General features: G+C 37.9%; 1 protein-coding gene and 1 pseudogene across 2 annotated transcripts in view; both read left to right on the top strand.

Moving 5' to 3' along the window:
- Positions 1 to 26,138, top strand: part of Rundc3b (RUN domain containing 3B) — a 135,483-nt gene that overhangs the window by 33,288 nt on the left and 76,057 nt on the right. For both annotated transcript variants that reach the window (XM_051152042.1, XM_051152041.1), the window contains exons 3-4: positions 9,362 to 9,495; positions 20,230 to 20,315. In XM_051152042.1, the coding sequence (XP_051007999.1) occupies positions 9,362 to 9,495; positions 20,230 to 20,315 (220 nt within the window). The remainder of the gene's footprint in view (positions 1 to 9,361; positions 9,496 to 20,229; positions 20,316 to 26,138) is intronic.
- LOC127194576 (60S ribosomal protein L35a-like) lies at positions 22,683 to 23,182 on the top strand (annotated as a pseudogene).

The raw sequence follows: 26,138 nt of genomic DNA, 5'->3' as shown, positions 1-26,138 counted from the left end.
ACACAATGACAGTAGAAAGGTAATCATCAAGAGAACCCAAATATAAGCCATATGACCTGAAACATGAAACTGCTTGAAAAATAATACTGGTAAAATAGTGGCACAGATGTTATGGAAGTAACCAACCCCTGTTTGGATTTAAGGCTTACTCCACGAGATGGACTTCCTTTGCTAAAGTGGTCAAGAACCTGAGCCTAGATAGGGTATAACCCTAAGAGAAAGCTAATACTATCATTCTGCCAAATGAACATACCAGTAAAAATGACTCTTAATGAAGTACTGCTGGATCTGTAGATCCTTGCTCCACCCTCATCAGAAAAACTTCTTTTTTTAAGTAGATAGGAGTGAACGCAGAGACCCACACCTGGACAGTATGCCGAGAGTGAGAGACTCTGGAATAATCAGTCCTAAAAGAGATGCCTTCATCAAACCCTCCAGGGATCTACACATCTATTTTCGCTATTTACAGAAGGAAAGCAGGTTTTCTGAGGATTTAAATGTTATGGGAGGAAGCCCTAGGTAGATTGTTTCCTTATACTCCTCTACCCCTTCTTTCTGGGGCTGTGAGTGAGCATTCAAAACCGACAGCAAAACCAACTAGCTGCTTCTCCTCCATCACTCAGACCCATGAAGCTAGGAAAAATAAGTAAGTGCTTGGTTGTGGCAGTCTCTGAACCTCTCCTTCCATCCATAAAAGAAAACATTGTTGAAACATGTCTACACATAACATGGAATCCAGTGATTTTTTTTTTTTTGAGACAGGGTTTCTCTGTGTACCCTTGGCTGTCCTGGGCTCGCTTTGTAGACCAGGCTGGCCTCAAACTCACAGAGAGCCACCTGCCTCTGTCTTCCTACTGCTGCGATTACAGGCGTGTGCCACCACATCCAGCAAGTAAGTATGTATCTTATTTTGTTTTCGAGACAGGGTTTCTCTGTATAATTTGGCTGTCCTAGAACTCAGTTTGTAGAACAGACTGGCCTCAAACTCACAGAGATCTGCCTATTTCTGCCTCCCAAGTGTTGGGACTAAAGGTGTGTATCACTACTGCATGGCTTGTAAATATGTGTTTTAAACCGAACATCTCCCCATGACCTCTTGTAGTAAAGTAAAAATAGTAACCATAGTATGAGAATAATAACTAGTCTACTAACAGTATCATAAATTGAGTGTTGTAATAAATCAGAAAGTTTCATCATTTTATCTGATAGATTGATTAAGCTTTGGCATAAGCCTAGTTAAGTTATAGATTATTTTCCTTTAGCGATATTTTATGATCATTATTATTACTTTAGTATGTATTTGGGTCTACAAATAATAAACAACATAGCAAATCTTTTAGGATAGAGATAAGAATGGCTTTAACATTAATAATTTACCTTATCATTTGTGAGGAGAAGCATTCTATTCTGATTTCCATTTTAATGTTAGAACATTTTTATAGCTGTGGTTTGATGTAGCTGTGAAGTCTCTCGGGTATGTTTCCAATTGTAGTATTTGTAAACTGTCATATCCGAGGTAAGATACATGTGATGCCACTGTATAAATCTTCCTTTGATTTTTTTCATGAAATATTACTGTGTTTGCTTGTTGCGTGCTTTAATAAAGGATCTAGTTATTTGGTAAGGTGTCAGACAGTGTTCTATGGGGGATTTCAATGTTTGCTTATCAGAGAAGGAAATGTCATTTGGTTGGAATATGATTTAAGAAATTTGGCCTTGGAGTTTTCCCAGAGAGCTAAGCTAAACAAGTTGGCCAAGATTTAAGATACTTTGCCAAGTGATTGTTAAACTATATAGACTGAGCAGGTTAATTTGAAAGACAGCAAAGAAGGTGGGGACATGGCAGGGTTTGGAGGGAGGAAAGGTAATGGGGGAATGATGTGACTGTATCATAATCTCAGAAACTAAAAGGATTATTTTAAGTCATCTGAAAGGATTTTTTTTAATTGGAAGTAATAGCAAATAAATGTCTATTCCGTAGAGTAGGAGTTTACCTAGTGTTGTTGTTAACTGATGGATGTGTTGTTTGACACTAGAATGCCATTGTCAATGTTTAGGAACAAACACTTAGCTGTAACATGTTGAGGCAGAAATGGGACAGTGCTATTTCAACGTGTATTTGCTTATAATTTGAAGAAATTTTAAACCTCAAGATGAGTATTTCTTTTTAAAGTTAAAATTTTTTGAGCCAAACAGTTCAAACATAACCTTTCTTGATCAATTCTACAAATTCTGAGCTGAAAAGTGAGCAAATTCATTCAGGCTCTTGCTCCTTTTAGAGCCTGTTCGTTTGTTGCCTTAGGAAAGAGTGATGCTGGTACAGGCACAAGGGAGCACTCGCTGTCTTACTGTGAAGACTCACAAAGTGCTTATTTCTTCAAGATTATATGTACCTTCTGGTTTGGACTAATCAGTGTAGAATTAATCACTTAATGGTAGGTCTCTTAAATATCTATGTGTTGCTGTTTTGAATAATTATTTTTTTTAAAAGAGATTTCCTAAGGGCTCAGATGACTGGTTCATCTCCAATTTGCTGGTGATGTGTCCTGCCACTGAGCTGCACAAGAACATGGAGCTGTCTTGCTGGAGAGGGCTGTATCGTCTAAGTAACCTTTCCTGGTACACTGCGTGGGTTGTGCTAAACTTTCAGTTTTGTTTCTTTAAACCCAGAGGATGCACATGTCTTACACTAAGTTTTAAAATTAAAACCTTGTTTTAAACTAATTGACATGAATATATTTCTTTTACCCCCCATTTGATCATGTGTATTCTATTGTTTCCTTTCTTTAATCCTGGTTTTATTAGTTGTACATACTGTGCTGTTATATTCATTAGAACTCACAGCGATAACAGTCAAATTATTGTTTCTGAACATCTTAAGTGCTATATAATAATACTTGATGGTATGCAAACTGTAGGGTCAGAGAAACTGCAAGAATTTTCTAGTCACTTAACAAAACATACATGAGTTCTGTCAACAATAACTGCTTTGCCATCTATTAAACTCTACTGGGAGTAGACGTCTTAGGGTTTTTTTTCTCCATGTTGGAATGAATAGCTTTATTTAATCACTGAAAATATCTTATTCATTTCCTACTATATGCAAATGAATGTTGAACCTATACAATATAATTTAATCTTTAAAAAATATATTTAACTAGAAAATGATTGTTTTATAAAGATTAGAGTCAGACAAGTAATAAAATATAAAAAGCAAGTTTTGTTCATTTTCTCACTATGGATTTCCACAAGTAATCATTCTAAGCAGTTACTTTTGTCTTATGACCTGTATGTATAGCTATAATCACCACAGAAAAAATTATGTTTTGTTTCTTTTTGTCTTGTGTTTTTTTTATTTTTAATTTTTATTTTTAAGACACAGTTCTCTGTGTAGACCTGGCTGTCCTGGAACTCTCTTTATAGACCAGGCTGGCCTCAAATTTACAGAGATTTACCTACCTCTGCCTCTCGAGTGCTGGAATTAAAGGCATTTCATAAACACCCAGTCCAAGTTTTATTTCTTTAGTACTGACATTTATGTGGCCTCCAGTTTCACAACATTCTAAGTCAGTCTGTCAACAAAGAAATGAACATACAGGACCTCGTTGTGCAGCCCAGGCTAGCTCTGAACTGTCACTGCAGCCCAGGCTGGGCTCGGACTCTGTTGCCTCAACTTCCAGAATCCTGGGATTACAGGCCTATGTCATGATCCGAGGTAACCAGTATTGAAACGTTATGCTGTCAATGCTGCTGACAGGAAAACACAATCTTGGCACTCTGTTTGGATAGGCAGCAAAATTAGTAGATTAAAAAATGCCTATTACCAGCAATTTCATTTTCAGCTTCTTAATGAAACTGGTTACTTAATTATTTTGTTTTAGAAAATAAAATTGATTAATTTTATGTTATATGTATTCTTCAGATATTTTATGTTTCTACTCATAATTGGAAGCAGATATTTACACTCATCAAGAACTTTAAAAAGATAACTCTTATTAATGACAGCATTTCTTTTCTTCAGAATAAAAATTTTAACATATATATTAGTCTGGTCATTTAAAAAAATAATAAAAATATCATAAGACTGGTTATCATGTGAGTGATAATTTCATGAATGCTAGATACAGACTTCCATTAAGAGTTGATCCATGTATAATATTTAAAAATATATGAAATAACAAATTGGACATGTTTCTTATATTTACATTTGACTATTTTTCTAGTTTTAGAAAACCTTTAGATAAAATGTGAGGGTGTCTAAAGAGATCCCTAAGCTCTTTGGGGCTCTAGCAAGGGATGCTTCTGCATGCAAAGAGTTTCTTTTCTTCAACTAAGAGCCTCACTTTAGGAAGAAGGTGGGTGCTGCTATCTAGTTTGCTGAGTTGGTTAAAATATTATAAAGATGACACTGGTTTATTTAAGGTCATTTGAGTCAATTTGAGTCATGATAACATGCCGCTCCATGAATTGGTTCTCAGTTTATTGTACAGGAAACCTTTTTTTTTTTTTTTTTTTTAAAGGCAAGTCATTGTAGTTCTTGCAGCATATTCAGTGTGTCAGTGCTTAGTGCTTAGTGTCAGCGCTGGGTTTTCTACGTTGTTGTTTCTCTTCCCACATGGCACTCTCGCCTCCTCTGGTCTTCAAAGCTTCCAGGTTACTTTTATTATTTTCCTCAGCCATGTGAAACTCATGAGCTTATAAGAAGGTTTGTAACTGCATTATTAAAAAGCAACCTAGGAGCCGGGCGGTGGTGGTGCACACCTTTAATCCCAACACTCCGCAGGCAGAGGCAGGCGGATCTCTGTGAGTTCGAGGCCAGCCTGTTCTACAAAGAGTCCAGGACAGCCAAGGCTACACAGAGAAACCCTGTCTCGAAAAACTAAAAAAACAAAACAAAATGAAAAAGCAAGCAAGCTAGGTCCTATGCAAAATTGTGAGACTCTTGAATATTTCCTTACAAAGGAAATGCTACTTGAGTACAGCCATCTATGTTTCCTCTTTCTCTGTGGTCACCCATCTGAATTCCCCCTTTAGGTGACCGAATCCAGTATTGCCGTTCTTTGCCCACTTGTCTAACGTCTGTTTACCATACTTCCCTGTTAGGGAGATGGAAGAGCAAAGAGAAATTTGAGAGAATCTGGCACCTGTGCCTGTTGAATTACTAGAATAATCTTAAACACTCAGAGGCAAAGAAAGTTGGCTGAGATTAGAAACATTTTGAGGACATAGGTTGATATAGAAAAAAAGGTTCATTAGAAGGTAAAATTTAAAACTTCTTTAGATTCTAAGGAAGTAATAAAGAAGACTGAACTTTGTATCCCATTCCTACTTTGCTTTGTGGTGTAAGAACTTACTTCCCTTAATTGTGTATGGTAACAGGAATACAGTGGTGATAGTTAACACTTACATAGTACTTAACGTGAACAATTCTGGGTTACTTGTTGCATATGCAGGGTATGCTGTGTGACTCTCAGCAGTGCTGTCAGGGAGATATTAGCATCACTGTCACCTTACAGAAGCAGCTCAGAGGAAGTCAAAATATTTGCTCAATGTCACATAGTTAGAAAGTGATCTTACTTTTTAAAATTTTATTAGTTTATTCAGATTACAACTCAATTTTTATCACATCACTTGTACCCTCCCATTCTTCCCTACCTCCCGCTTTCACCCTATTCCCCTCCCCTGGGTCTATGACCGAGGGGGATCTCCTCCCCCACTGTATGGTCATAGGCTATCAAGTCTCATCTTGGTAGTCTGCTTATTCTTTCTTTGAGTGCCCTCAGGCCTCCCCATCCAGAGGAGGTGATCAAATATGGGGCACCAGAGTTCATGTCAGAGTGAGTCCCCGCTCTCCACATAACTGTGGAGGATGTCCTGACCATTGGATAGATCAGAATAGGGGTTCGATGTTTACTATTGTATTGTCCTTGGTTAGTGCAATAGTTTGAGCATACCCCTCTGGGCCCTGATCCACCCATCACGATGTTCTTTTTGTAGGTTAGAAAGTGACCCTATTAAGAGCCGCCTGTCCCACGGGGCTTTGGTGGTGCTCACCTTAATCCTAGGACTCCAGAAGCATAGACAAGCAGATCTCTGAGTTCAAGGCTAGCCTGGTCAACAGAGTGAGTTTCGGGACAGCTAGGGCTACACAGAGAAACACTGTCTTAGAAAACAACAGCAACAAAAAAATCCACCTGTCTCAAAAGCCTTCCGGCCTTCTTTGCCTCCTGGTATGCTTCAGATGGCAGACAAGGTGGCATGAAATGTTCCTAAAAGACACATGGAAACAGTAGTATACACGAGATTCTTAAACTCAAAGCATAGGGTGCAGATGAAGGAAAAAAGGAGATGAGCAAAGACTGAGGATGAAGAAGATTATGAATATTTCTGTAGGTGTCTATATGTTGGTAGTAAGATTAGCTTTTTAAAGAGACACTGACTAGCCATTTGAGTAAAACTCATAGGTGCTTTTCCATTCGTGTTTACATATAATAAGAATGAGCCTGTATAGAATAAGCGCAGGTAGAGCCCTTTCTAATATTATGAGGCCCTAGTTCTGATTGCCAGCAGCACAAAAAAAAATTTTTTTTTAAATGATTAGGACAGGATGTATTGATAGTAGGACTAACTTTAAAAATCACACATGGTTTACTAGGAAAAGGGGAGAAACATTGTAAATGTCATGGATACAGAATTAAAATTTTTAGAATTTCTGCTAGTTGGTTTTTGCTTGAGCGCTCCTCTAAGAGTCTTGATTATTTAATATTCAAGAAAGTTTATTTTTATTTTATTTTATTACAGCTTTTTATTTTAATTTATTATAATTTATTCAGATTACATCCCAATTGTTATCTCCTCGCTCTTATCTTTCCAATCCCCCTCCTTTCCTCTCCACCCTGTTCCCCTCTCCTAGACCTCTGGCCATAGCATATCAGGTCTTATCCAGATAGCCTGCATCCCCCTTCTCTCTGTGCCCGCCAGGCCTTCCCACCAAGGGAAGTGATCAAATCGGGGACACCAGAGTTCATGTCAGAGGCAGGAGTTTATTTTTTAAATAAACCATCCAGTTTGGTACTCAAATATCTTAGACATTAGACTCCAAATATCAATTTATAACACAACACCTGGAGAGAAATAATTGCTAGGGGAGGGAAGAGCTTAGACAAATACCTAAATCTAAATAAAGAAGCACATATTTAACGTGTAAAATCAAATGTTTCTATAGTAAGATTAAACAACTTTCCTGGGTAAGATTAGTATTTCCAGGAAACCAAAATGTTTCCACGTAAAAATGCTAATTGTATATAATCATATACACAAAATACTAAATAGGCTGAATGGGTTGTATTTCTGTTACACATTTATATATTTGTGTGGGTAAGTGTAACAATAATAACAAGACAAAAGAATCTATGACTTTGAAGAGCAGGGGCATGGAGGGGGTTGGCCGCAGGAAAGGAAAGGGGAAAAGTAATGTACTTATATTTTATTTAAAATTAAAAGTAAACACACATTTAAAATATTACATATACAGAGAGGCTTACATGTACCTATTAGTCAGAGTACTACTATTAGTACTCAGAGAATTATTAATAGTGACATAAGATACACCAAGGAGAATGTCTTTTCACATGCAGAGATATAATTATCCAAATGTAAAAAATGAGGTTGGGTAGATCAATGCCTTGCTCTGCCATCATCCGAGAAGCTTCCTCCTGCAGCAGATGGAACAAATACAGAGACCCACAGCCACACATACAGGCAGAGAGAGAACTTGGAACACTTGGTCCTAAATGAGATGTACTATCACATCCCTCCATTCAGGGCTCAGGGAACCTTGCATAAAAGAAGGCAGAAACAGTGTAAGAGCCAACAGGGATGGAGGCACTAAGAAAACAAGCTCCTCTAAACCAGCAGGATCAGGCAGCGTGCTCAAGGCCTGCACAGGTGTGCACCAGGTTCTTATGTATATATTTTATTGCTCTCAGTTTAATGTTTTTATAGGATTCTTGGGTATATGAATGAGTGAGTCTCTGTCTCTTGTCAATTCTATTGGGCTCTTTTCCTTCAGCATGTTGGTTTATCCCAATGTGTTAGTTTTTGTTTTATCTTACTGTATTTTCTTTTATTATTATCCCTTAAAAGCCTGTTTGTTTTCTTTTTTCTTAATATTTTATTTATTTATGCTTATATATATGAAAACTATCTGCATGTACACCTGAAGGCCAGGAGAGGGCATCAGATCTCATTATAGATGGTTGTGAGCCACATGTAGTTGCTGGGAATTGAACTCAGAACCTCTGGAAGAGCAGTCAGTGCTCCAAACCACCGAGCCATCTCTCCAGCCCCAGCCTGTCTGTTTTCTAATGAGAGACAGACAGGGGATGGATCTAGATGGGAGGAGGGAGCTGAGAGCAGGAGGAGGGAAAACCATAATCCGGATATATTATGTGAGAACAAAAATATTTTCAATAAAAGGGAAAAATAAAAGGACACCGTTAAATGCAAATAAAAACAAATAAAATAAAAGCACCCTTAAAAATAAGGATGGTAAGCCGGGCATGGTGGTGCACACCTTTAATCTCAGCACTTGGGAGGCAGAGGCAGGCGGATCGCTGTGAGTTCGAGGCTAGCCTGGTCTACAAAGCAAGTCCAGGACAGCCAAGGCTACACAGAGAGCCCCTGTATCAAAAAACAAAAAACAAAAAGTAAACAAAACAAAAATAAGGATGTTATATACCTGGGTTTTTCGCACATTAGTGACTAAATGATAGCAAATGAATGACTGTGAGGGAATTTTGCAGGGAGAAGATGGGTAGGAGATTATGGCTCCAGAGAATGGGGAATGCTAATTAATTGATTTTATTTGCTTACAGGATCAATCACCAACTGTCTCAGGATTCTAAATATAACCTTATAAAGAGAAATAAAATATTTGTTATCATATATTTTCTGTTCTTTCAAAGTAGGAAGAAGGTTAGAATCCAGCTAGACCATGTAAATCAGTGCTTACCTAGCGTCCAGGAAGGCAGGCAAAGCTTCCTGTGCTCCCTGAAAACCTTAGACAATAAGATATTTTTAGTATCCAGTTCCTTTCTATTTCATGTGAATAACTATGGTTCAGAGTTACTACGTCAGTATTCAAAAGTGATACCAGTAAACACAGAACAGTACTAAATTTAAGATTTTTGTGATACCTTGATCAGTGTTCTTTGCTTTACTAGTACACTGTGTCAACATGTGCTATTTGTTCAAAATTTACTATGTTCACACTTACTATGTGTTCAGAATTTACTGTTGCTGCCTTTTGCGTGTTCTGGACTAGTTTTGTTTATTATATGTTACAATTTGTCTCCTGAAGGTCAAGTAACCTGGTTTGGCTATGAAAGTCCTCGCAGCTTCTGGGACTATATCAGAGTGGCTTGCCGGAAAGTCTCACAAAACTGTATCTGCAGCATTGAAAATATGGAAAATGTCAGTTCCTCCAGAGCGAAGGTGAGACTTATTAATATGTAGCCTGTCTAATCCAATTGGAAGTTATTTTATCTGAACCCAAAATATTGAAACTTTGTATTGAAAAAAGTTTCTTATTGTTGTTGGAATTTGCACATTACCCAAGTTGATATACTTTAGAGGTTTTTTTCCTTTCATTTTTATTTCATTGTATGTACTTATTTTATAATACTGTTTGTTGAATCATCACTCTTCATCCACTGAATAGCTGAAGATATGAGCCCACTCACTACAATTTTCCTTTTATGAAGCATTTAACCATATGTTCAATGTCAGCCGGGCATAATAGTGCATACCTGTAATCCCAGCATAGTAAAGTTTGATTATTCAGTTTAAGCTTTGACTGGGTAGTGACTATGCAATTGGGTATGCAAATGTGTAACATGACTGCGCTTGCCTATGCACTAGGGAGTTTGAGGCAAGATGGAGGGTTGAGGGAGTGAGGCCAGCTTGGGAGACACAATGAGTTCCAGCCATCCTAAGTTTTATAATAAGTTAGAAAACATTTCTATAGCATATGGATATGGTATGGTCACTTCAGTAAAGGCACATGTAATAGTAGTGTGAGCCTACCTAGGCACATTTTTATTGCAGAGGAGCTAACAAAGTGTAGCTTAGGGGCTAGCAAAAGAAATCTGTTACTTAAGGATGTAAAGACCTGAATTTGACCCTCAGAATCTACACAGAAGCCAAGCATGGCGGTGTAGCCTGGATCTCTGCTCTGAGGATGCTGGGATAAGTCGTCAACCCAGGGAGAGACCTTGTCTCAGAAATCACGGGAGACAGCTCCTGAGGAATAATGCTGAAGATTATCCTTTGGCTTCCACAGGCACTCACATGTATGTGCATACAAACACACACACGCACACACACATACACACATGCACACAATGAAAATATTAAAATTTTTCTCAGATTTAAGCATTTGGAAGACATTTTCTTGAAAGAAACCACCTTCTTGTCAATTATGAGTGATGGAATGACTGACACTATTTGTTGCTGGTGGTTAAGCTTCTAAGCAAAAATTAAACTGTTGGAAAACTTGCATTCATTGCTTTAAGCTTACTAAAGGCTTTCCTGATAGCATTGATGTATATTTTTAGATTGTTTAGTAGAATTTAATATTTGTAGTCCTGCCTTACGTATTTTCCAGATGACCAATTCATAGAATTACAAAAAGCATGCATGAATGAATGATCAATTCAAAGTTTATGATAAGCCTAAGAACTTAATATAATAAACTATAAACGTTCATTGTTTTAGTTACATACTGCACATTACATCTAACTTTTTGAAATTATCATTTGATGAAGGTGGTTGTGTGTGTGTTGTACATGTTGCATTCAGACGTATAGATGTGTACGTACACATCTGTGAATGCACATGTGGAAGCCACAGCAGAATGTTCCATGTCTTCTTTCTTCATCCATTACCATGTTGCCGAAACTGGACAGCTGCTGGCTTGGGCCAGGCTGGCTGGCTCACGAGCTAGAGAACCGCTGGATGTGGCTAGCCCTGTTCCCAGTGCTGGCGCTGCAGGCCTGCACATCATTATGTGCTTCAGGTACTCATGCTTGCAGGACAAGAGCTGTTGCCACTGAACCATCGAACCTTCCCTGTTTGCTGAGTTTTAGAATGTTAGGTTCAGTAAATTTTAATAGATACAGTCTCCTAACTTTTAAATGCGGTCCTTCGTAATGTTTAAAATTTGTAAAAAAACAAACAAACAAACAAACGTTTTTAAAAGGTCTGAAGCCCTGATGTAAAGTATCTTAACCTTAATTTAGAAAATATTTTTGCCGGGCAGTGGTGGTGCATGCCTTTAATCCCAGCACTTGGGAGGGAGAGGCAGGCGGATCACCGTGAGTTCAAGGCCAGCCTGGTCTACAAAGCAACTCCTGGACAGTCAAGGACACACAGAGAAAGCCTGTCTAAATATATATATATAATGTTTTATTGGGCTGTCATAAGCAGAAATATAAAGATTTACAGTTTAAAGATCAAGTCATGCCTTAGTTCATTATTTTAGCATTTAAAAATTGAAGTACGTCAGATGAGTTTGTATCAGCTTTGCTTCCATGCTTTCCCTGTGGCTTAGGAATGATATCTCAATTTCTTCATGTTAAAAGATTAGTTGTATTGGGGTTGAACCAAATCTATACAAGCAAATTTGTGGCACATAAGTTTACTTACTTTCTTTGGGTATTTTCACTGCCTACCTGGGATTGCAATCTGCTCTTACTAAAATGCTTAAGCCTTCTTTCTACCTCCATTTTTATTGTAAATAGATTTTTTCACGTAATATATTCTGATTATGGTTTCCCTTGACTCTAGTCCTTCCAGTTCCTCCGCTCATCCCCTCCCATCAGCATCCACACCCTTTCAGTCTCCCTGTAGAACACAACAGGCGTCTAAGAAATAATAATAAGGGAAGATAAAACAAAATGAGCAATTTAGAATAGGGTAGAAAAAACATAATAGGAAGCACAGTAAACATGTGTAGATGCAGAGGCACACATTTCTACACACACAGGGGTCTGCAGAGGCGCATATGTCCACATACACAGGAGTCTGCAGAGGCACATATGTCCACACACATAGGGGTCTCTTGACTCAAAACTGGAAACCACAATATATACATAAAGGACTTGCACTTAGGTCCTCAACTTCTCACTTTTCTATGAGAAAATGTGTTTTAGAATCAATCATTTTTATAAAGAAGATCTACAAGGATAATCAAACCTTTCAAACACATCAGTTTCCCAGTGTTACCTTCCTCCAGGCCTCCTAATGATATCTGAGTTGAAAAAACCATGTCTGGAATTCACTCGGATTCAGCTAAGTGCACTTATGTGAGGGGAAAGAATTCTCCAGGAAGCTCAGTTGCTCGTCTGGTAGAGGAAATAATAATACTGGCATCATGTATTCAGTAGTCTTCTAAATATTAAATGTCAGTGTTGGGTGACATTTGAAATTGAACATTACTTCTTCACATTTTAGAGTCTTAATTTGAAGCCAAAATAAATATTGTTGAATATCTAAATGACTTTCAAAATGTAATAAATAGAAGAGGTAGTTAGGCTTTAACTGGGGATTTTACAGAAACAGAATTCCCCATCTGGTGGCAAATCAGAAGATTAGAAATTTAAATCTTGTGAGAGATTAGATTCCCGGGTGCCTGGAATAAGGATGAGAACCAGAACATGAAAATACTTGTAGCATCTGCAAGTTGAAAGTAAGCACTACCAATAACCATGAGGACAAAAAAGAGGGACATCGCTCATCAACCTACAAGTAGAGACTGTCAGGAACTTGAATGTAGATTTTGCCCCAGTGGGCCCCATTCTGTGTAACCCTAAAGAGAAAGATCCTGATGTTGTCCTCCCAAACTTCTGAGTAATGTGAGATGCTGAGTCAGTGTACGTTTAAGCCTCTACATTTGTAATTTACTTCATAGCAGTAGAAAACTAATACAATTTTCCACAAAATCTAGTCCCCCCGCCAGTTGTGTATAAGCAGAGCTTATTGCTGTTCTTTCCCCGCCACAGCAGTATGCTGTGTGCTATGGCTGCACACAGAGAGTACTGTTTAGTGTAAGTAAGTTTCTCACAACAGTTGAATGAAAAATATTCACAAATTCTCAGCATTGTATTACACAGGTTAAGTCATCCTTAGAAGTACGGCGATTTACTACTTGAAGTGCTTTCTGAATCTGGGATACTCTTTTTCAACTGGATGATGAAATCCCCAAGTTCAAGTAAATAGAGAAAATTTTAAGGCAGAAATACATAATCATAGTGTGTCCATTGTGACAGAACTGAAAACCAGGGGAGAGCTCCCTCTAATCTATTCCTATTGGCCCTTTTTATTTGAGAAATTGTTTAAGGGTAATCACATGGATGGATGGATCTATACAGAGTTCAGCTTGGTAACAAAAATACTTAATAACTTAAAAAAAAAAGTCTAACTTTCTAGTTTTCAAATTTAAAATAAGAGACGTGAATACAAGTATTGTAAACACCTTTAATGGACTGTAATAATGTGTACACATCTGGTTTGTCCTCAAATGCAGAAAGTAATTTAGAAGACAAACATTAGGAACACAACACCTTAATACAAAAGGCTCTTCAGAATGAGCCTTATTCAAAGAGAGAGAGCTTTATTATCACAAGGGCCACAGTGCAGCCCGGAAGTTGAAAAGCACTAGTAGAGACAGAGCATCAGGCTATAGGTAGGATGATGGGGCCTGGAAGTGAAAGAGCCCTTCCTTCATATTCTAAGAGAAGGCTATGTTAAGAGAGATAGCCACCATGTAGACATGACAAACTCCTGAAGAAGAGACAGTCCAGAAAAGGGGGCTGTAGCTTCATGTCACATTATCTAACTTACCCTGACCTACACCCCAATGGACATGCACTAGGTTGAGCCCTACACTTACCTTGCAGCTACTAGGGAAAGAGGCTGTAAAGCCATAGAACAGCATGCTTTCTTATCAGCTCTGTATGTCAGAGAGAAGGGGGTGGGTTGGGAAGGATGAGTGGGGGGGGGGGGCGGGAATGGTCTCGTGTCTAGGAGAGAGGGGAGCAATTAGATGACGTGTGAGCCAGGATTAAGCAGCAGATAAAACAGCTGAGTGGAGATTTTCACCTTCTGTAGAAGTGAGAGGTTAAAGTTCTGGGGAAACTATGTAGGATGTCCTGTAAACACTCCACAGTTTTATTTGAGGCCAAAAAGGGTTTATTCTTAGGGTAGAGACAGTTCAGAAGGATTGTCAAAAATGCCTAAAAGTGATGCCTTTCTGTATGACTCTAAGGGAAAAAAATCAACTGTGGAGAAAGGAAGCCTCTGAGTGCTGCAAGTTATTATTAACAGTATCTGTTATTCAATCAAGTCAAGCATATCAACAAAGAACATCAAGCTAGGGATGGTGGTACATGCCTGTAATCTCAACACTCGGGAAGCTGAGAAAAGAGGGCCAATCCCAAGTTCAAGGCCAGCTTGGGCTCCATACAAAAACTGTCTCAAATCTCATTGCCCCCCCAAAAGAAAAGAAAAAGACAACTGATACCAAGAACAACTACAAAAGAAACAAAACTATGGGTGATAAATATGATAAATTCTTAAGCAATTACAGTGGGTTACAAATAAAAGCAAAGATGAGCACTAGGCAACTGGACGTTTTAAAAGTGCCAGCTATAAGGTAGAATTCTCATCAAACACACATAGGACTTATATAGGCATTAACCATTTGCTGAGCCATAATTAACCTCAATGACCTCCAAAGGTCTGGGATCATATAAAGTAGGTTCTCTAAACACAGAAGGTAAGCTGAACTCAGTAATGACAAAACAGCAAGATGATTGTATGGGTGAAAAATTGAAGGACCTCTAAGTATCTCATAGGTGAAAGAGGAAATCATGATCAAAATTGAAATATAATTGAATAACAACAATGAAAATATAACACATAAAAGCTAGCTTCAAGGAAAATAGACTTAAGTTTTGTGTATGTTTGAAAAACAATAAGTGATAGAGATCAGTGATCAAAGATTTCGTTTAACTACCTTCACTAGACACATAAACCCCTGTCAGCGTGCCACCAAGCTGATGCTTATTAGATCCCAATATGGGCAGCGATGGAAAGGAGTGGGGAGGTAATTGCTAAAATTATGTTTCAAGTATAAGTCACTGTGCTTAAGAGATCCATAAAACAAACAAGAGCCTCTAACCTGTAAGCCCCACTTGGCCAAGGCCAGATCTTGGAGTGCAGGGGGATGTTCTTGTAGGATAACAAGCCATGTGTTTTTACTTCTGTAAACAAGCTTGCTTGCCCCAACTGCACAGGGTATGCTTAATCATATATAGGTGGGAGGCATGTGGGAAGGAAGAACAAGGGAATGTATGTTTGCCCTGCTTGGATGAACTCGAGAAAAACATAGCTTTATGGATTTTGCCTTTATAAGCCCCTGACTAATGTACTTTGGTACCATACTCTGGGAATCCTGGGTATAGGCTTGGCCAATGTCCTTTAATAAATCTTGCTTCACCAACGGCCCAGGCCTTAATGTCAACCATTAATAAATGGGACCTCATGAGGCTGAGAAGCTTCTGTAAGGCAGGGGACACTGTCAAGAGAACAAAGCGACAGCCTACAGACTGGGAAAAAATCTTCACCAACCCTACATCTGACAAAGGTCTAATATCCAAAATATATAAAGAACTCAAGAAATTAAACACCACCAAACCAAATAACCCAATTGAGAAATGGGGCTTGGAACTAAACAGAGAATTCTCAACAGAGGAGTATCAAATGGCTGAGAAACACTTAAAGAAATGCTCAACCTCCTTAGTCATCAGGGAAATGCAAATCAAAACAACTCTGAGATTCCATCTTACACCCATCAGAATGGCTAAGATCAAAAACTCAAGTGACACCACATGCTGGCGAGGATGTGGGGAGAGAGGAACACTCCTTCATTGCTGGTGGGAATGCAAACTAGTACAGCCACTTTGGAAATCTATCTGGTGCTATCTCAGAAAAATGGGAATAGGGCTTCCTCAAGACCCAGCTATCCCACTCCTTGGAATATACCCAGAAGATGCTCCAGCACACAACAAGAAAATTTGCTCAACCATGTTCATAGCAGCCTTATTCATAATAGCCAGAACATGGAAACAGCCTAAGTGTCCCTCAGTAGAAGAGTGGATAAAGAAACTGTGGTACATATACACTATGGAATACTACTCAGCTATTAAAAACAAGGAATTCCCGAAATTTGTGGATAAATGGATTGAGCTAGAAATGATCATAGTGAGTGAGTTAACCCAGAAGCAGAAAGAATCAAATGGTATATACTCACTTATATCTGCATACTAGCCCAAGGGGCATGTCCCACGAAAGCCTTCACTTACCAGGAAACTGGGACAGAGGGAAAGGCATCCTATTGGGACTCTAAATGAGAGACACAAGGGAGAATAGCAAAATAAAAGGATACAGAGGGTCCTAGAAATCTACAAGTAGAACAATATGATAGGCAGATTTGGGCCCAGGGGTCCCGCTCAAACTAAGGCACCAGCCAAGGACAATACAGGAGGTAAACTTTAAACCCCTTCCCAGATCTAGCCAATGGTCAGAATATTCTCCACAGTTGAGTGGAGAGTGTGATACGACTTTCTCACGTACTCTGGTGCCTCACATTTGACCATGTCTCCTGGAGGGGGAGACCTGGTGGCACTCAGAGGAAGGACAGCAAGTAGCCAAGAAGAGACTTGATACCCTATGAGAATATACAGGGGGACGTAATCCCCCTCAGGAACAGTCATAGGGGAGGGGAATAATGGGAAAATGGGGCGGGGGGAGGAATGGGAGGATACAAGGGATGGGATAAACATTGAGATGTAACAAGAATAAATTAATAAAAAAAAAAAAGATGGAAAAAAAATTAAAAAAAAAATAAATCTTGCTTCAGATTTGGCTCAAAAAAAAAAAAAAAAGATTTCATTTAACAAGCCACCATGTTAAGTAGTGACTGTAAGAAGGAAAGAATGAAGAACAGCACATCTCGCTGAAGCCATTTATTCTAGAATAGAAAACTACAAGCTGTGGGTCCTTTTTCATGATTGATGTAATTAGTATATTTCAGCAAATTTCTTTAAGAAGTAGAACAGATTATAAAATATCAGGAATGAAGACAACACCAATCCCACATAGCCTGTAGACCACAGGTTCTCATTGAGATTTGTAGCAGTAGTAAATTTACAGTTATGAAGTAACAACGACATAATTTTATGGTTGGGGGCAACCACAACATGAAGAACTGTATTAAAGGGTTACAGCATTAGCAAGGCTGAGAACCACTGTTGTAACAGGAAAAATCCTGTGAGGATATTATTAGTAACTTCACACTGATAAGGTTGCAAAAACGACAGAAGTGGGAAATGTTTTTGTAAAAAATGATCACATAATCTGAAACAGAGAACATCTGAATATCGTAATAATTACACTGAACATTAACTAAAACATATTCCACATGTAGACTCATTTTTACTTTGATGGGAATTTATATACAATTTAAAGACTGTTTTGTAGTTCACAGGCGACAATCTTGTGTCAAATGTATCAAGGAATATATCTTTACTGTGTAATGTCTTTTTTCTCTTTTAAATGATGATTTTTTTTCTGGACAAGAAAAGAAGGTAGAGTTTATAGATCAGTTTGTTTGATAATGAAAGGAGGGTTTTTTCCCCTCTACTAATCGCATTTTTTTGTTTCATCATATAATAAAGCAGGGATAGTATTGTAACCCAAATTCATACAGTTCTTATGAGGACTATTTTAGTATGCACAAAAACCTTTGAACAGAGTCTAGCACATAGCAATTATGTCCTTAAGAACTATTGTTTACGTCATGATTTTTTTTTTTAAGTCCCTGTAACGTTGCTTCAAGATTTCTATATCTTGGAGGCCAACGGCCTTCAAAAAAAAAAAAAAAAAAAAAAAAAATGTTACTTTATTGAAAGAAAATAAATCATTAAAATTAGCACACTTTGTTACCACTACTGAGAGTTCCACACACATGCAAGGACAGGAAACTAAGTGCAGCCCAGCTCTGTGTAAACTGGAATTAATAAATCAGGAAGCAGGACTTTCCCCCACATGGCTTATCTAGCCATGGCACAGTCTCCTGTGCTTAATTTTCTCTGGAATGCACCTTCCTTTGTGTCTGTACTTGCGACAGTGCAGCCTTTCGATTCTACAACCCACTACTAGTTTATGTGTCTGTTAGACTAAGTTTCTAGTGCGACTCCTGGGACTGTTGGGCAGCTAGCAGCTGCCTTTTCCTTCCTCTGTTTCGGTCAGCCCCACCTACTGTGGGCTCCTCTAGTCTTACTCAGAAGGAACAATGGACTGAGTAGAGAGCAAGCTGATAGTCAGTGTAGTGGGGAAGTTGGTTTCCTGGCAGCATTGCTGTTTGTTTTTATCACTACCTAGATTGCTTCCATTCTTACCCACAGATGTGCTAAATTCATTATACCTGCGGACATGTTCATGCTTTTGTCCAGGCCCAGCGGTTGAGCATAGTATGTATTATGCACCTTGATTCCCACTGCCATTTCAGTGCTTTTGTTTTCTGTGTTATTTACTTGTCATGAATTTTCCTAGAGGTTTGGGAAGGACTAGATAGAAATGAAAGTAAATGAAATTTTATATTCTTTCTTCATATACTATTCCTTAAATTCTCTCAGTGTGAATAGGCTATAAAAAGGGGGGTGGGGAAGTGGCCCAATGGTGACGTGCTTGCTCCAGATGCATGGTGATCTGAATTCGGATCTCCAGCACCCACATAAAAACCCTGGTGTGGTGGATCTGGTCTCACTCTGTGTCAGAGGCATCAGGGGTTAGAGCAGAGACAGATGGATGCCAGGTACTCACTGTCCAGTCAGTCTAGCCAAAACAGCCAGATGAGCTCCAGCTTCCATGAGAGACCTTGTCTCACTGGGGTGCAGGGAAGGATGCAGAGCAATAGACAAAGATATGCAGAACTAAATTCTGACCCCCACACATACATAGATACAGGCAAGTGCAAACACACACACACACACACACACACACACACACACACACACACACACACTATCAGGAATATTTTAGAGTAGTAATATGACCAGATAATGCCTGGCATGGTGGCGCACACCTTTAACCCTAGCCCTTGGAAGCAGAGGCAGGTGTATTTCTGTGAGTCCCCGGCCAGCCTGGTCTACAAAGTGAGTCCAGGCCAGCCAGGGCTCTGTTACACAGAGAAACTCTGTCTCAAAGCAAACAAACATGAAACACTAGTTATTGTCAACTAGTAAAAGGTGTTAACACTTTGTAGTATTGCTTTTATCTGTGACTCTGTGCTGAAATATGCTGACGTTTGAGTTGAGATTTTTTTTTGGGGGGAGGGGCATATTGGTAAAACCGGAACCTGATGATACTAAGCAAATGCTCTATCACTGAGATACATCCCCAGTCTCAGGCTTGTTGTTGCTTTCTTAAACAGTCTTTTGTAACTTTTTTGTTTGTTTGTTTTGAGACAGGGTTTCTCTGTGTAGCCCTGGCTGTCCTGACTCACTTTGTAGACCAGGCTGGCCAAGAACTCACAGAGATCCACCTGCCTCTGCCTCCCTGAGTGCAGGGATTAAAGGCCTGAGCCACCACCTCCAGCCTTTTGTACCATGTTTTAAATTGGGCAGAAAAGCTCCAAATTTAGTAGCTCATTATTTGGGCTTATGATGAAATATAATTTACTATCAGTATAAAAATTTCTTCTTGGGGTATATGTAGAAATTTTTTTCAAACAAGTGTTGTTGGAGTGATTACTGAACGTCTCTATTTCATGTGTTTTATAAGGGGATTTATTTTAACTAGCATGTTGGCTTTGGCTATTGAAGTAGAATTTTAGATAAATGTACTATATGGTTAAAAATATATCTCTAACCCAAGTAGTTCATTTTTATCAGATGACATAGCAATAGTCTGACATGTCATATATCTTCTGAAAAACAAAATATATACTTGATATAATCAAAATTTTCTGTTGTAGCTTCTTACATATTTTTCTTGGTCATTCTTTATTTGAATTATTTATTCCTTATTGTTAATATGCATATACTTGACAGTATATAGAAAGTATTTATTAAAGTTTCTTATTTGATCCTTTCTTGTTCCTCTTAGGGTAGAGCCTGGATCAGAGTAGCACTCATGGAAAAACATTTGTCTGAATACATCTCGACAGCTTTGAGAGACTTCAAAACAACCAGGTTTAAAAGTCCTTTCAATTTTCTAATATTTATGACTTGAAATTCAGAATAAAAAGGTAGTCTGAAGTTCTCAACTTTCAGGTCATCTGTTTTTCTTACTGTTCAGATAAATCTATTATCTTCTTAGGAAAGTGTAATTTTGTCACCTGAATGTACATTTGACTTACTGATTTGTGTAAAGGTACACGTGGTGCCTGGAATGTCTTTTCTCTGAGTCATTCTGATTATCAATCTTTCAGTGCTTTAAGCTTAATTCTCCCCCACTTACTTTCCTCTGAAAAATTTGAAGGAAGTTCTAAGTATGAAACTCTTAGATATTTGGTCTCGTTCCCCAAAAATAGTGCTTTCTTATGTCTTTGCTTGGGAAGATACAAGTGGATCGTTTATTTCTTTCCTTCATGTACAGAATTAATGGTGACTTTGTTCTTTTCAGTGAACTCTTTGTAGATATTATTTTTCTAACGTTATGTAGATTTAAGGAATGGCCTATTTTTTTTTTCTCTGTAAAAATGAAGACCTTATTGCTTCTTGATTGGTAGTGAAAAGATTCTGACTAGGACAGCAGTCATGAGTACTTAGTCCTTGTGTGGTGATCTACACCTGCCGCTGTTGATGATACTACTGTCCCCCATGTCAGAAGTATTCGTGCACAAGCAGCAGACATTTTCTCTTCTCACAGAAAGTTCTACTGGCTCGGATTGCCTTAGCATCTCTAAGTGACTACACGTATTTAACCTCATTCTTATATCTGAAAAGAATGGTAAAATGGCAGCTATAAATCGGTTTTGATAAAGATTAGGTATAAAGAAGTCATGAATCTGGAAATTCCATTTCCATGTCCTGGCGCAGTGTTTAACGTTCTAGATTTTAAGAACCTGAACATGTGTTATAGCATCCTTTTAACTAGCTAACCAGCACAGTTCTTTACTGAGAAGACTTCGTCTTTGTAGACAATGAGAAAAAATTATTATGATAGTAAATTTGATCAGGAGAAAGATTTTTAGCTATGAAAGTATTTTAGTAAGATAAATATGATATGTATTTTTTGAGGATCATTTTACCAACTTGATACTCTTGCATATATCTAGAGATGTGTAGTGATGTGATGATAAACTCTTAGACCTTTGAAATGAACCTGACAAAATGAAATATTTATCATCACAAGGAGACAAACTTAATTATAAAAGAAAAATATTGGGGGTACAAATGCTTTGTAAATAAAACTAGAGTACAGTATCAGAATCTAATATGCTAAACCGAAAAATTCTAAATTAAAACCAAGCTTACATAATTATCTCTTATGTAATTATATTTCATCTTTTCTAAGTAAACACTGAAATATCTCTCTAGGTGTTAGTCCTGCTTTTTAGTTGAAGTGACTGGGTGTGGTAGAAATAATTTTTGAATAGATTGTTTTTGGAACAAATAGTTTAAATATTATAAGGAAACATTTTAGCCTTGTCTTACATCTAGCAATATTCTGATGAAAAAGGAAATGATTCAGCTCTAAGCACAAAAGTCTCTGAAATGAGAAGTCTTGCAATAATATACAGATATTTTCTATTCAAAACAGAAATGTGGCTGAGTGCATATTATATGCATGCATGTATGTATGTAACATAAACATATCTGCCCTAACAAAGCTGCCTAAGTGTGAATACAGAGGCTTCAGGATTCACAAGAAGGAAAGTAAGCACAAAGATATTTCAGAATATTCTTCTTAGATGCTGTCTAGTAAATGTAAAAACCCAGGACATTGGGTTTTTTTTTGTTTTTTTTTTTTACTATTTAATGCTCCTATTTTTACTGAAATAAAACCAAATAAACTTTTTAATTATAAGTAACTTTGAGTGTAAATCCCTGGCCAAACAAAGACTTTTGTAAGGGTGAGTTTTTAAAGCCTAGGAAAAGCACTGGAGAGAATAATTGTATATTACCTTTTGTCTGGATGCTTCCTGGCGCGAGTGCTGTAGAAGAGAGTATCTGAATCAAGTGGATTTCTTCTCAGACAAAGAGAAATGATAGTCTTTAAAATAGTGACACCGTGTTTACCCCAGTGCAGGGGAGGAGCTAAGACAGGCAACTTTGAAGCCCTGGTCTGTGACTATCCAAGGATCACTGTGGGCGGAGGAAGGGTGGGGAGCTGAAGTTCACATTCTTGGAGTACATAACTGCCTTCAAACTATTACAGAATTCCGTGTGAGCTTCTTGCTGAGGTGGAAAGGATCTTGAGGAGCAAATGAAAGAAAACGAATAAAAAATTGAAGTGTTTTGTGATTCAGGAATCTGTGTGTTACCTAGAGACAGCTAGAATTAGGAACTGATAGAGAAGAGTATAAGATGTTTTGTTCTAAGTGGAAAATTGCTTTGATAGCATTCTGGAAAAATTTCAAGTGAAAAGTGAATTTAAAGCTGACTTCATTTAACTCAAAGTTTAATTTCTGTGTACCCACTGACTAAAACGTAATTAAGACTCTTTCCACCATCTTGGCGCCTGTGGAGGCCTGCTGGGAACAGGACTTCTAAAACACAACTATGTCTGGAAGGCTGTGGTGCAGGGCCGTTTTTGCTGCCTATAAGTGAGGTCACCAGAACCAAAGAGAGTACACAGCTCTTCTTAAAATTGAAGGTGTTTATGCCCGGGACAAAACTGGATTCTACTTAGGCAAGAGATGTACTTATGTGTAAAAAACAAAAAACAACACAGTGACTCCTGGAGGCAAACCAAACAAAACCAGAGTGATCTGGGGAAAAGTAACTGGGTCCATGGAAACAGTGGCATGGCTCCTGCCAAATTCCAAAGCAACCTTCCTGCAAAGGCCATTGGACACAGAATCCCTGTGATGCTTTACCCTTCCCGGATTTAAACTAATGAAAAGAAAATAAATAAAAGTGGATTTGAAAAAAAAAAGTAATTAGGAACATTAACATAAACTTTATAAATGTTTTATTTGAAGCAATATTGAAAATATTTTGGTGAAGGTTTTAAGTAATAAATATTGGCAATAATAGATTTGGAAAAAAGAAAGATAAAATTAGCTTTACGGAAACTTACATTTAGCTGCTTCAGTATTTAATTTATAATGATAAATTATGCTATAAAGAAATGTCAGTTTTTACAATATTTTGGTATCAATAAGGCAAGGAACAAAGTATAAAGTAAAACATTGTAATTTCCTAAGATAAAGGTGGAGCTCTCAATTTTAGAAAAGTAGATAGACTAGTAATAAATTGCTAAATCTAAGAACCAAGAAAAAGTCTTAGAGTCTATAAATATGCTAAGTATTTACATTACACTTATCCTTCAATATATAGGAATTTGTTCTCTATGGTTTCTATTACTCATTGACTGGGAAATCCCAGAAGTGATTCATACATTTTATACAACTTTTGTTGCACACTGTTGTTAGGACCTGCTGTAATCTGTTGTTGCTGCTAATCTCTTTATGTGACATCTTCATAAGTTAAGCGCTACCATAGCAGAGTGTAGAGGAGAGGCATAGCATACCAGTTGCTCCTGGGCTTGTTTGGAGAATCTTATAAGTCAAAACCACATTTAATACACCAGCATAGTCTATTGCACTCTAACATTCTCAAAACTTTTATGCAAGCCCATGGTTGGGCAAGTACAACAGCAAGTCTGCTTTTATATAGAGTCACCATGTGATGACATGACTAACTAGGAGCTACAGCTCACTGCTGCTGCTCTGCTCCTACCCTGGGCAAGATAAAACTTCAAAATCTGAAGTACAATTATTGTTGAATGTCCACTGTTTTCTCAGAACCTTTAAGTTAAAAAATATTGGAAGCCAAACTTAACATATTGACTGTTAGTACATATTTTGATATTATCTACAATTTCAGGCATTCAGTGGGTATCTTGGTTTTTTTTTCATAGATGAGGAAAGTTTCTGTAGTAAGATGAAAAAAATAAACATTATCAAAAGTTGCTGTTAGATTGGCCCAGCTCAGGACTTATTAAAAAACTCCAAGTAGATCAGACTTAAATGTAAAAGTCTTGCTTGTTTGAAAAGTAAAATAGCATAGCCACTTTGAAAACCTTCTGTCACAGACCTAGGCGGGGGGAAATAGGGTGAAAGAGGAAGGGAGGGAGGAACAGGGAGATAGATACAAGTGAAGGGATAACAATTGAGATGTAATCTGGATAAATTAATAAAAATAAAAAATTTTTAAATATTTTTAAAATTTTTAAAAAAGAAAACAGTCTTCTGTTTCTCAAAAATTTTAATGTAAAATTATCATAAGACCTATCATATGATACCTAAAAGTGGATTATGTGAATGTGTTTTACCTATATATCTATGAATATATATAAAATTGATAACATAGCAATAAAAATGTACGTGCATCTATTTCCAGCAGCATATGAATCATGCAGCATTATGAATAATATAATAGCCAAAGGAGCAAATAACCCAAGTGTCCACCACATGATAAAGAAACAAAATATATTGTATCCTCTTTTTCACCCACAAAAATGATTGCAGTGCTGGAACATATTACAAAATAGATAAAGCTTGGCAACATGCAAAGCCATTTACAGAAGGCAAGATAGTATATAATTTCATTACTCGAAATGTCCAGGATAGATAAATAAATGCATAGGAACAGGAATAAGGTTAGTGGTATATATGTACTGGGATTGGGAGAATCGTTGGCAGAGGATTTGGAAATGGTGGGTAACTAATATCAGGTGCTGTGCTTTCTAGTAAAATTGTTTCTATGGCATGATGCCCTATGTATGTACAAAGATCAAGAAATAATAATAAATTAGTTATCAATATTTATAACTTACTCCTTCCATAGACACCATCAAGGAATTAAACAGAAGACCATAGAAACTAGCATCTTGTGAGAAGAGGGAACTCAATTGAGAAAATTCTTTCACACTGCCCTGTAGGAAAACTGTGGGGCCAAATTGTTTATTAATGACTGATGTGGAAGGACCTGCCCCACTGTGGGCAGTGCCATCCCTCAACAGGTGGTCCTTGGGTGCATAAGAAAGTAAACTGAGCAAGCTAGGGAAGAAAGCCAGTAAGCAGCAGTCCTCTGTGGCCTCTGCACCAGTTCCTGCCTTCAGGGCCCTGCCTAGGTTTCCCTTAGTGGACTGTAACAAGGCATATGTAAGCCAAATAAAGCTTTTTCTCTTCAAGCTGCCTTGGTCATGGTGTTTACAACAGCAGCTGAAACCAGACTAATACAGGGGGAAGTAATCCCCCTCAGGAACAGTCATAGGGGAGGGGAATAATGGGAAAATGGGGGGGGGGAAGGAATGGGAAGATACGAGGGATGGGATAAACATTGAGAAAAAAAAGAAAAATGGGGCTGATAAGTGTAGAACCAATTAAACTATATTGTAAATGTAATTTTATGGGTTAATTTGTAACAAGTACACTAACTGCTTTTAGAAGGTTAAAAATTTTATTGAAGTCATATGGATATGAAAGATTACAGGTTTTTCTGAAAACATTATGAAGTGATGTAGCCTTGTGTTCTATTCTAGTATTATTTTTATTTAACAGTTTCATTTAAATTGGAATGTGTAGGATACTATGTTGAAATAAGTATGTATTGTGAGAGTGGGGGCTAACTCTCACACGAACTCTGGTGCCCCATATTTGACCACGTCCCCCGGAAGGGGAGGCCTGGTGGCACTCAGAGGAAGGATAGCAGCCTACCAAGAAGAGACTTGATACCCTATGAGCATATATAGGGGGAGGAGGTCCCCCTCAGTCACAGTCATACGGGAGGGGGGTAGGGGGAAAGTGGGAGGGAGGGAGGAATGGGAGGATACAAGGGATG

The sequence above is a fragment of the Acomys russatus genome, chromosome 10 (assembly GCF_903995435.1).
Source record: "Acomys russatus chromosome 10, mAcoRus1.1, whole genome shotgun sequence".
Classification (NCBI taxonomy): domain Eukaryota; kingdom Metazoa; phylum Chordata; class Mammalia; order Rodentia; family Muridae; genus Acomys; species Acomys russatus.
The sequence above is the reverse complement of the archived record's forward strand: the minus strand, read 5'-3'. Positions and strand labels throughout refer to the sequence as shown.